The sequence below is a fragment of the Chiloscyllium plagiosum genome, chromosome 20 (genome assembly GCF_004010195.1).
Source record: "Chiloscyllium plagiosum isolate BGI_BamShark_2017 chromosome 20, ASM401019v2, whole genome shotgun sequence".
NCBI classification, from domain to species: Eukaryota; Metazoa; Chordata; class Chondrichthyes; order Orectolobiformes; family Hemiscylliidae; genus Chiloscyllium; species Chiloscyllium plagiosum.
Window position 1 is genome coordinate 17,943,134 of NC_057729.1, and position 12,390 is coordinate 17,955,523.

The 12,390-nt window shown below is 41.9% G+C and overlaps 1 protein-coding gene across 4 annotated transcripts in view; it reads right to left on the bottom strand.

Moving 5' to 3' along the window:
* LOC122560046 (breast carcinoma-amplified sequence 1-like) overlaps window positions 1-12,390 on the bottom strand; it is a 125,705-nt gene that overhangs the window by 46,540 nt on the left and 66,775 nt on the right. For all 4 annotated transcript variants that reach the window (XM_043710236.1, XM_043710235.1, XM_043710237.1 and 1 more), the window contains 2 exons: window positions 1,181-1,345; window positions 335-397 (listed from right to left, as the gene is read on the bottom strand). In XM_043710236.1, the coding sequence (XP_043566171.1) occupies window positions 335-397; window positions 1,181-1,345 (228 nt within the window). The remainder of the gene's footprint in view (window positions 1-334; window positions 398-1,180; window positions 1,346-12,390) is intronic.

A 12,390-nucleotide genomic window follows, 5' to 3' on the forward strand; every position in this document is an offset into this window, starting at 1 on the left:
AAATTTTGCTTGAATTGCCTATTTCATTGGTGGCTTTATTTCTGCATGGCGGACAAACGGACACTTTGATGGTCAGTGACACAAGGAAGGTCGAGTTTAAGACTGTTAGGAAGTAAAGGATGGGTTTGTAGTGATTTATAATGCACTGAAGTTAGCTCTCCACAGACAGCGTGGACTGAAAGGGGCTCTGTTGTTGTCTGCTGCTTCTCATTTTCTTCTTTGTCTTCTTCCTGTTCATGCTCCTGCTCATGAGTTGCTCACTTGATAGCTGGTGGCAAGATGATATGTGATATAAAGAAACAAAAAGGGAAGGGAAAATAAACAAGAGGCTCACCTTGTCATCTGATATCTGCTGTGAGTCAAGTTCTGCCTTGGAAGAAGACTTTGTTGGTGTCACCTATAATGAAAATTACAGTTAGTTGATACTCCAAAATAGTCGAGTAAAACAATGATAAAGACAAGGATGGAGGCTTCAACACAGATGGACTGTGGCATGGACTGAAGTCAGTTACAGGGTGATAATATGTGGTCTTCATGATTAAGAGAGACACAATTAATAATGGCAATACAGAGTTTGTAATGGGAAACAAAAACTGATATTTTCAAGCTTTCCATTTCATCTTCTACTTAGAGGCTGTCCTGCGTCTAGTGACTCATGAGGCTGACCAGCACATTCTTATATTTGTTCCCAAGGTCAGATTTGTTTAGAACAACATTAGTGTGACACCAGGTGCTCTCAGGAGTGGGGAGAGAGGAAGACTGTACTTCAAGAATGACTAAACATGAAAGTGTCCTGCTCTTACAGACAGCTATTTTGAAAGGATCTGCAGGATCAACTAGTGTTACCATCAAGTCCTCAAGTGGAACTTTAAATCGGAGATCTAGCTACACAACCTCAGCCTTGTCTTTTCCAAAGAGAGTAAACCAAACTGAATCAATCTTTTCTCAGAGTTAATGTTCTCCATTCTTGGCAACATCCTCCTAAATCTCCTCTGTATCCTCTCAAGATTTCTAACATAAATTTGAAAGTCTACTTTAAAAAAAGTGATAGAATAGAATTGATCTTGCATTAAAACTTGTGCAGATTGTCCTGGGATTCCTAAAAAGATCTTAAGTTCCTTCTGCATCAGCAACATATTCCTGACCACGGAACCCAACACAATAACCTGTCATCGCTTACAAGCGTTTTGAAGAAATTCATGACCGACTTATCGTCTGCAGGTGTGTCTACTTTATTATCCTTCTCAGGTTCCTGGAGGTTCTCAGATGATTTTGAAGTTGAATTTTGAGATTCTTTGTTACCGTGTGACGGTGTTGTATAGTCCTTATTGCTGTCACCTGTTTCCTGAAATACACAATTGAGAATAAAGTTGAATTGTGTCGTTTGCAATGAGTCCGAAGATGTCTGCTGTTATACATTTATACCACCTAAGGGATAAATCAGGCTGCTGACTTATTGTTATAGTTTAAAATTAGAATTTGATTTGTATGCTGGTATTTATGAGACTAAATTTCACAAATCTCTTTAGTGTGAAAATTATAACAGAGCTACCTTGATACCTCAAGACATATATTTACCTTGTATGGATATCAAAGCTGAGAATATGAAGCAAGATAGCTGGTAAAATGTAGTAACTGGACAGAGACATCTGATAATTAATAATGCTAGCCAGAGTTTAGTTGTATTGGGGAGTAATCTGGCACTCTGGTACTGAGACAGACAGACTCAGATTTGATGTACGAAGAATTTGTAGCACATCATATACCACTGCTTTGTAGTCTGCATAGATTGGCCAGGAGCAAACATCGTCATTGGTGGATGTGGAATCCTATGGCTTTTTAATTGATATCATTGAGGAAGTCTGCATGGGCTGTTTAGGTAGGGGTCTGCAGAACTGTCTGCTCCCAAAGAATTGATAGGCAACAACATTCTTCAAACATAGCATTGGGGGACAGGGGGCAGGATGGGGAGATGGTGGAATGGGACATACAGATTTGGATTTGTCCTAGAACTATGGGAGGACTTCTGAAACCTGGCAATATTAATTTGGGATTGCTGTGGAGGGAGGAGCTGTGCTTTGACAAAACAGGAGGTGGGAGGCATGTTTAGCTTCCCAGCAATTCCTGGTTTCGGCAGTTAAAGGAGGGTGAGTGCATAGCTCTGACCACATAGACTGAGGGTAATTGCATGCATCTGAGGAATGGTTTCCTATATTTTAAAGCTCTGTAAAAACATTCAAACAGTATTTTATGATTGTTCATTGGACATTTTTCTCTGCCTCACATACAAATACAGCTGAAAGAAAATCAATCTAACTACTGCCAACAGTCAAAACCTAAGCAACAATTAAAGAGTTTCAAAATCAAATGTTTTTTAAGCTGATGTGAAGAAATTAACTGAAGAAAGAAATTTTAAGGCAGGTTTCCAATGTACGTCTCTGTTGAGCAGGAAGATTATACCTTGTGCAAAATGGAATTACAATACTCAATCAACAGCTGTGTCACAAGTTTAATGAGTAGCTTGAATTCTGGGTAGCGAGAATTACTCCAGGAATAGGAAGGATCTTATTAACCTGTGTAACTGAGAGTTTTAAAGCATATCAAGATGCAAGGTGTACGCTATGTTCTATGGATTGGTACTATCTTATATCATAGAGTCAGAGGGATGTATAGCACTGAAACAGACCCTTCGGTCCAACTCGTCCATGCCAACCAGATAATCTAAATTAATGTAGTCCCAATTGTCAGCAATTAGCCCATGTCTTTCTAAACAATTCCTATTTATATCCCATCCAGATGCCTTTTAAATGCTGTAATTGTACCACCCTCCACCACTTCCTCTGACAGTTCCTTCCACACAAGCACCACACACTGCATGAAAAAGTTGCCCCTTAGGTCCCTTTTAAATCTTTCCGTACTCACCTTAAAGGTATGCCCTCTAGTTTTGGACTCCCCTACCTTGGGGAAAAGACCTTGGCTATTCACCCTACCTTTGACACTCAAGATTTTATTAACTTCTATAAGATCACTGCTCAGCTTCTGACGCTCCAGAGAAAATAGCCCCAGGCCATTCCTCCTGTCCCTATAGCTCAAACTCTCCAACCCCGGCAACATCCTTGTAAATCTTTTCTGAACTCTTTCTAGACTCATAGAGTCCTCGGGGTGTGTAGCACGGAAACAACACTCTTCGGTCCAACTCGTCCATGCTGATCAGATATCCTAAATTATTCTAGACCATTTACTAGCATTTGCTCCATATCCCTCTAAACCTTTCCTATTCATATACCCATCCAGATGCCTTTTAAATATTGTCATTGTATAAGTCTCCACCACTTCCTCTGGCAGCTCATTTCATACAGGAACCACCCTCTGCATGGAAAAGTTGCCCCTTAGGTGCTTTTTAAATCTTTCCCCTCTCACCTTAAATCTATGCCCTCTAGTTTTGGAATCCCCTACCCTGGGGGAAAAGACCTTCACTATTCACCCTATCCATACCCCTCAAGATTTTATAAACTTCTAAGGTCATGCCTCAGCTTCTGACACTCCAAGGAAAACAGCCCCAGCCTATTCAGCCTCTCCCTGTAGCTCGAACCCTGGCAACATCCTTGTAAATCATTTCTCCTCCCTTTCAAGTTTAACACCATTCCTATGGCAGGGAGACCAGAATTGAATGCAGCATTCCAAAAGTGGCCTAACCAATGTCATGTACAGCCACAACATGACCTCCCAACTCCTATATTCAATGCACTGACCAATAAAGGCAAGCGTACCAAATGCCTCTTCGCTATCCATCTACCTGTGACTCCACTTTCAAGGAGTTATGAACCTCCACTCTAAGGTTCGGCAACATTCCCCGGGACCATACCATTAAGTGTATAAGTCCTGCTTTGATTTGCCCCAGCAAAATGCAGCTCCTCATGTTTACCTAAATTAAGCTCCATCTTGTCGAACCTTAACAGCCCATTGAAAGATAAGGCCAAATTTTGCGATCATGTTTGCATCAGGAGCAGCATTTGTAGCCCTACAAAACTCAATCTATCACAGCGTATGACAGTCCCTTTAACTACTCCAGACCAGATGAGTAATGCAGAGGAGACTTGAATATTCCTGCCTTCCCAAACCGAGGCTATTTTGGGTGTGTGAACAGTTCATTTACAAAATCCAAAAAAGGCTCAGCCAGAAGAACAGCTGGGGCCCTCCACCTGCTTTGCCAATCTCACTGATGGAAACAATAACTTCAGTTAGAGTCATAGAGTCATAGAGATGTACAGCATGGAAACACACCCTTCGGTCCAACTCGTCCATGCTGACCTGATATCCTAACATAATGTAGTCCCATTTGCCAACACTTGGCCCATATCTCTCTAAACCCTTCCTATTCATATACCCATCCAAATGTCTTTAAATGTTGCAATTGTACTAGCCTCCACCACTTCCTCTGGCAGCTCATTCCATACACGTACCACCCTCTGCGTGAAAAAGTTGCTCTTAAGTCTCTTTTACATCTTTCCCCTCTCACCCTAGACCTATGCCCTCTAGTTCTGGACTCCCCCAATCTAGGGAAAATACCTTGTCTATTTACCCTATCTGTGCCCCTCATGATTTTATAAACCTCTATAAAGTCACCCCTCAGCCTCCGACGCTCCGGGGAAAACAGCCCCAGATTATTCAACCTCTCCCTATAGGTCAAATTCTCCAACCTTGGCAACATTCTTGTAAATCTTTTCTGAACCCTTTCAAGTTTCACAACATCCTTCCAATAGGAGGGACACCAGAACTGCACACAATATTCCAAGACTGGCCTAACCAGCACCCTGTACAGCTGCAACATGGCCTCCCAACTCCTGTACTCAATGCTCTGTCCAATAAAAGAAAGCATACTAAATACCAACTTCACTATCCTATCTACCTGCGACTCCACTTTCAAGGAAGTATGAACCTACACTCCAAGGGCTCTTTGTTCAGCAACACTCCCCAGGACCTTAGCATTAAGTATATAAGTCCTGCTCTGATTTGCTTTCTCAAAATGCAGCACCTCGCATTTACCTAAATTAAACTTCATCTGCCACTCCTCAGCCCATTGGCCCATCTGATCAAGGTCCTGTTTTAATCTGAGGTAACCTTCTTCGCTATCTGCAAACTTACTAACAATATCTCCTATGTTCACATCCAAACCATTTATATAAAGGATGAAAAGTAGTGGACCCAGCACTGATTCATGCGGCACACCACTGGTCACAGGTCTCCAGTCTCAAATGCAACCCTCCACCACCCTCTGTTTTTTACTATACTTTAGTGTCTGCTGCCCTAATTTAAAGTACCCCCTATCAGACTGCAGGGTGCAGTTCAAATGAGGGGAAGAATTCACTCTTTCTTACACTACTTTTCCACCCACTTTTAAATAGAACCTACTGTTTTGAGCAGATGAGCAGGACACTGGACCCTAGTAGTTAGGGACTTTGTAGACTGAGATGTTATCAGGATCTGCACTACATTAGCATGTACATAGTGATGGCCAAACCTATTGGGAGATGGATCGAGGGCCAAACCTCACCCAGGAAGTAGGTTTTTAATTGTTTTATTTAGGTTTCCTTTTAGGGTGGGCTTTTAAACTCCAGCCCTTCACCCAGAACCTGGGGAAAATACAGTGAATCCCTTTGCATGCTCAGTGGCACTCCGCCTGCTATTCTGATCATTAACGTAGCAGAGACTGGAAATTGAACCAGAGATTCTTTAGCTGTTCATACATCAATATCACATCAGGAAGGTGATGGTCTCGTGGTGTTATCACTAGACTATTAATCCAAAGACCCAGGTAATACTCTGAGAACCATGGCAGATGATGGAATTTGGATTCAATTAAAAATCTGGGATTAAGAGTCTAAGGACCATCATGGAACCATTGTCACTTGTCAGAAAAGCTTATCTGATTCACTAATATCCTTTAGAGAAGGAAATCTGCCATCCTTACTTGGTCTGACCTACATGTGAGTCCAAGCCCTCAGCAATATGGCTGGCTCTCAGCTGCCCTCTGAGCAAACTGGAGATAGGCAATAAATACTGGCTTGGCCAGTGACATCCACATCTGTCCAATGTCATGGCAGCCTGTTGATCCCTCTACAATTTTGCTATCATGAGAGCACATCTTTTCCTCGCTCTCATCAGAGGCTACCCTGAGAGAACAAGGGTAGCAAAAAGGAAGAGAATTAGGGAGGAGAGTTCTAGACCCCCATCACTCATGTGGGCTGTCCATGAACAGACACTCAGACTCTGGTTTCCATCAAAATCTCATTCTCCCAGCTGTTCCACAATTTTCCACTGTTCAATCCATCTCCCATATATCATCACAGCATCCTCCAGTCAAAGTATTGAAATTAAAATTGTATAATAATATCTTGGTAGCACAGAACTCCAACAAAGAAGAGAACCTCGACACTTGCAGCTGTTCATCCTGGAAATCAGGACTGAAACACAAGAAACCTAATTTAAAAAGGATGTGACAATAGATGGTGAGAGAAGGGGCTGCTGATTGGTTGGATACCTGACGCCGTGAGGAAGAACACTTCACCTTCCGCCTCGGGACCCTCTAACCCCATGGTAACAATGTGGATTTCACCAGTTTCCTCATTTCCCCTCCCCCCACCTTACCCCAGATCCAACCTTTCAGCTCAGCACCGCCCTCATGACCCATCCCGTCTGTCCATCTCCCTTCCCACCTATCCGTTCCACCCTCCCCTCTTACCTATCACCTTTACCCCCACCTCCATCGACTTATTGCACTCTCAGCTACCTTTCCCCCAGCCCCACCCCCTCCCATTTATCTCTCCACCCACCAGGCTCCCAGCCTCATTCCTGATGAAGGACCTTTTCCCAAAATGTCAATTTTCCTGCTCCTCGAATGCTGCCTGACCTGCTGTACTTTTCCAGCACCACACTCTTGACTCTAATCTCCAGCATCTGCAGTATTCACTTTCGCCTATGGTTGGAACTGGTAACTGTTATAATTAACTGATAAAATTCAAACCAGGCAAGTCAATACTGATTGTCAGGATATTGCCATGAGAATGGTCTTTCTCCATTGCCTTGCTTCAGCAATAAAGAATGGCGCTTTATGTGTGAATAAATGTAGCTTCTTGCATGTGCAACTGCATCATATTCTAAACACAATCTTCAATTGGATTTCAGTGTATTTTGTAACACAATCAAGTTTAATTGGAAAATACTGTTGTCCCCATATGTCCACACTTCAGAAATATCCTAGAAGGTGCAAAGATAATTCTTGTCATCCTTCTCCACTACCTTCTTAAACTGGTTTTCTTTGTACCATCCTTCCTTACTTGCAAGAATTACTCCTGGAAACCATTGTCACTCAGAGTAAGACCACCTTGGCTGCTTCATTCCTTACTTCTCTTTGCTCACCAAGTTGAACATCTCAAAGGGTTGTCTCTCTCTTGCCCTGGACTCTCAGATTTCTCTTGTGTCTGTCCTATCTCCAAAACATATGATTTGTATGACACCCACCACTCACATTATTGATCTCATTCTGGGAAACTGCTGATAAAAGCAGCTACTTTTCTTGTAAATGACTGCCCTTACTTGGGCACTGAATGATGACTCTTTAAACTGGAAACTAACAACAAACATATTAATTAGCCAAATAACTTAACCCAAAGTCTCTCAAAATAAGAAATGCCACAAACACTTTTTAGAGTGGGGTCTGCTGTGAGCCAAACACAGAACAGGCTTGAAAGAACAACAATAAATGTTGATGGGATGGTTTATAAATATATTTTATATGTATAAAATATAAACCTTAGAAAAATATGCATTCATGCTGGACTGTTTGGAAATATGTACAAAAGCAAATTCAAATGTTTTGCAATGAGTTTCAATATAGACAGCACTCTCAGGTGCCCTCCTGTTATAACATAGATAAACAAACATATTTTTCACTTGGTTATAAAGAAGCAACGTTTACATTTCAATGATCTTAGTGTTCACACTCCATGAGGAATTTGAAACATAATACTTTCAGTTCTGCTGAAAGAAGAAAAACAAATTACGAAGGAGAAAGCTGAAAAATACTATTATTGTTTTATGGCCTTTGGAAAATAAACTGTAAATTGATGCAGTGTTGAACTTTGAGTGAACAGCAATGTCGTATGAAAATGAATCATTTATTGTTACTGAAATACTAGCTTCTCACGCAGGATAATGAGGTGCTTGTGTCGGCACTAGCAGATGTTTTGAAAAGAACTTGCAGTATAATGGAGAATGCCAGTGCTAGGATTAACACAAAGCTTTTCTTACTGAACCAACAGATACTTTATTATACAAAGCATTCTAAAAATGATCACAATTTATACTACACCTCCCTTCTCCGTTTTTGTGGTTTCTCCCTAAACTGATGTGATACTTCAAAATACTTATATTGTTTCAAAAAGTTATGGTTTATTGGGTCTATCTCACTGATGCTTCTGAATAAAGGTTTGAGTAACAATTGATGCAAACATCGACATGTACTTATTCTTGCTTAAAACACATGCAGATATTAAAATTGTGTTGTTAAATTGAAGGTCAGAAATAAATCGCCCAAAACCATTCCCGATAAAGGACTGTATACTACTTGTGTTGGCAAGTTATGACTACAAATCCAATATTTCCAAATGTTTTGACAGTAACTTGGCAAATGTAAACCCATTGTTGTGTTAAAATTGACCACCTTAGGGAAAGCTTTCATGACTATATCTCATCAAGTCTCATTCAATGAAGACTTGAATGAAAAACATTGATACATAAGGGATACCAGCATTCTGAACAATAGTGGCTACCGATTATGAACACAGTATAATTTTTGGCATTTTTTACTGACAGTCTTATGGGTTTTGAGCTCAGTTTATCTGTTAACAGTGTGTATGGGATTTTCATGTCAGAGGTGGGAACGTGGAAGTGGGTCTAATTCTGCCATCACAATTCCATCTCTTTCACCAAATACCTGGGATATGGGATCTTCCCAGTGAAAGGTCCTACTTTGTGCCAGAATGTTACCTGCCCTTTTTCAAGAGTTCCAATCAGTGTCAGCACTGGCTATAGGCCTGAACCTCAGTTGCCAGCACATATCAGTCTCCTGGGCTCTCTGCACGTGAGTTATCAAAATCGATGCTTGATCAAAATCCGGTCCCTCTTTGGATTCACCTCTTGCTGCTATCCCTCCTTTACTGACCTTTTTCAAGATTAGCTTGTCCCCAATATCTTACCCCTTGAAAACTCCCCTATGTCTTGGTTTTGAAGAAATTATCTGAAAGTTTATCTTCACACATCACAAAATGAGAATCCTGCCAAACTGATCTCGGTCTTTCAATGGCAGCAGGCGAGCTCCATGCTTCCCTGTCCTGCTCCCCACCTGCCACACACACCCTCCCCCGCCCCACCGCAGTCCCCCCACTTTGTTCCCATGCCTTGCTCCTATGCCTTTCCTGGCCAGGCAGCATCCGAGGAGCAGGAGAATCGACTCCAGCATCTGCAGTCCTCACTTTCTCCTATGCCTTTCCTGCCCTGCAACTCCCAAAATGGCTCACAAAATGCGCTTGGAACTATCCTTTCCATCTCCTACACAAATAGTGAGAGATCTACAGTGCAACACTAGGGGAAGCCCACAGACAATTTCCCTATCTCCTGCCAGAGCTTCCTGTTGCAATTGACAAGTTAACAGTTAGTGGAAGTGTTTCTTGTGAACTTCAGCTGAAACCAAGATATGATTCTGGACTCTCCTCATATCTGCTCAAATCCTGATATGAGGATTTCAAACATCTTCATATAATAGCGTGTGTGTCTGTAATGGCTGCAATATTAATCTGTTTACTGTTTCATCTAATAGAGACACCATAGTTTTAGATCCTTGCCAAGTATGCCAAGCAAAGGGTTTCATTCATCTATGCAGGAATATCTAAGGCAGACCTGGGATTTTTATAGGAATACAAAAGCGAACAGCAGTTACCATCATCTATGATTGTAGATATTTAAAATGACACCTAATATGTCGCTAATGAGAGCTTCCATTCATTGTCTTCTTGAAGGACATAGAACAAACATCTTCATTTTGGAATCACAGACGCCATTCTCCCCATCCTTCCAATCCAGCAGACGCTGCACCTGAACTCCTCTTTTTCTCTTTTCCGATCAGACTCATTATTCAGTCTCAGCCTAGACCCACTGTCCTAGAGCCCACAGGCTCTAAGCTAAGTTTTACTGGCCATAAGTAGAGGAGCTTGGGAATTGGGGATGAGTGAACACTCTTAAAAGGAGGTAGGCAGCCAAATTTCTCCAAGGCCCTATTATGGGGCATTTAACAGTGCACACAACATTTTAGTGACTGTGGATGAATTTCTGCTGTGTGAAGAATCTACCAGCTATATAGATGTTGCCCCAGATGTTGCGGGGGAAAGGGTTATGAAACTAATAAAGGGAGGAAATGGTGAATTGTTTCTTATGGTGGTGGGGTTTCTCTTCCAGCCCCCAGCCTTTTGATATTTAAGAGTTTGTCTTCACCTACTTGCTTTAGGCCCTAGGTCTCTCATCCACCTCAGCAACAACCATCACACCCCCTCTGATTGTACTGGTAGCACTCACAGATGGCCCACCATTCTTCATACGATGGGTGCCATCCATAAGTGCAGTCCCAGGTTCTGCAGTTTCTCCCCAACCCCAAGTCCCACTCCAAGCCTAGTGTTAAGCCTCCTTCAGCCTGAGGAAAACCATACCCTTTGATTTAGGACTCAGTTAAATTCAGAACTTTGGCTTTGTTTGTGGCCTCAACAAGGACTTGCCAAATCTATTACTAGCTCTTCGCTGAGGCCCCATGAGTTGTAGTTAGTGTGGTAATATGTGATAAGATTTTTTTTTTAAATGAATAATAATGTACACCTGAATGCATAAGCTGTTCTAAATGGGAGGCTTATACAATTGTTAATGTATTATAGGAAGATGAAATGAATCATGTGACCTATTCTGAATTCTGTCAATAGGCTGAGCATTGGAGTTCTTATTGATTAAAGGCAATGCTTAATTGTTTTGCTCAAAAGAAAGTCTAAGGTATTCATGCTTGAAGACTTAAGGCAGCAATATATATGTTTATATGGTTAGGTTGGGAAATTCCATAGTCCCAGGAAAGTGTTTAGAAAGCTAGGTTACAAATTGTGATAGTTTAAACCATTCATTCATTTACAAGCTACAATATAGTTAGGATTTAAAGATCAGGTAATCAGCATTTCTACTAGGATATGATGACTGTGTTATTTATGTTGTCAGGAGATGGGGGAGAGACATGAGTAAACATGAAGGATCGAATTACACACCTTCCTAAAATATTAGTGAATGTCACAGGCAAGTTAATCTGCCAGGATCTGGGAAAAGTGCAGCTGTGGACAGAGGTCTCTTTGATTCGCCGTGTGGGAATGCTAGTGAGAATTCATGCTCAGATTGAAATGACTAAATTCAATGACAATTTAAGATGAGACTAGAGCACTTGCCTACCTTGAGCTCGAGGGAGAAACTCCGAGGAAAGCCCTCACCATGAATGACAGTTATAAGGTGAAAGGAAAATGGAAGAAAATCCTCAGAGCTACCCAAGGAAGATTTCCAACAGTGCTTTCAGTGAAAGGGCAAAGCTCTGTTTGAAACTCTAAAGTATAAGGTGCCGACATGAATAGTGTATAGCCAGTGTTGATCATTACAGTCAAAGCTTCAAATCTTGCCATGTCATCTTTTTAGCAAATTGGAAATTTTAATTTCTTTTTAGAAAAACATTATGAGCCTTGTTATTGGGATTGTAATAAAACACAAACACAACAACCTGAGTCCATACAGAGTTTTCACAATGAATCTATACAAAATCAAGGGACACTTGTACCCTCCATGGAAATCATTGTTACCTACTCTTACTAGTTGACAATGCTCTCCACCGCATCTCCTCCACCCTTGAACCCCGCCCCTCCAATCGCCATCAGGACAGAACCCCACTGGTCCTCACCTACCACCCCACCAACCTCCAGATACATCGTATCATCCTTCGTCATTTCCGCCACCTCCAAATAGACCCTACCACCAAGGATATATTTCCCTCCCCTCCCCTATCAGCGTTCCGGAAAGACCATTCCCTCCGCGACTCCGTCTTCAGGTCCACACCTCCCACCAACCCAACCTCCACTCCCGGCACCTTCCCCTGCAACCACTAAAAATGCAAAACTTGCACTCCCACCTCCTCCCTCGCCTCCCTCCAAGGCCCCAAGGGATCCTTCTATATCCGTCAAAAATTCACCTGCACCTCCACGCACATCATTTACTGCATCCACTGCATCCAATGTGGCCTCCTCTACATTGGGGAGACAGGCC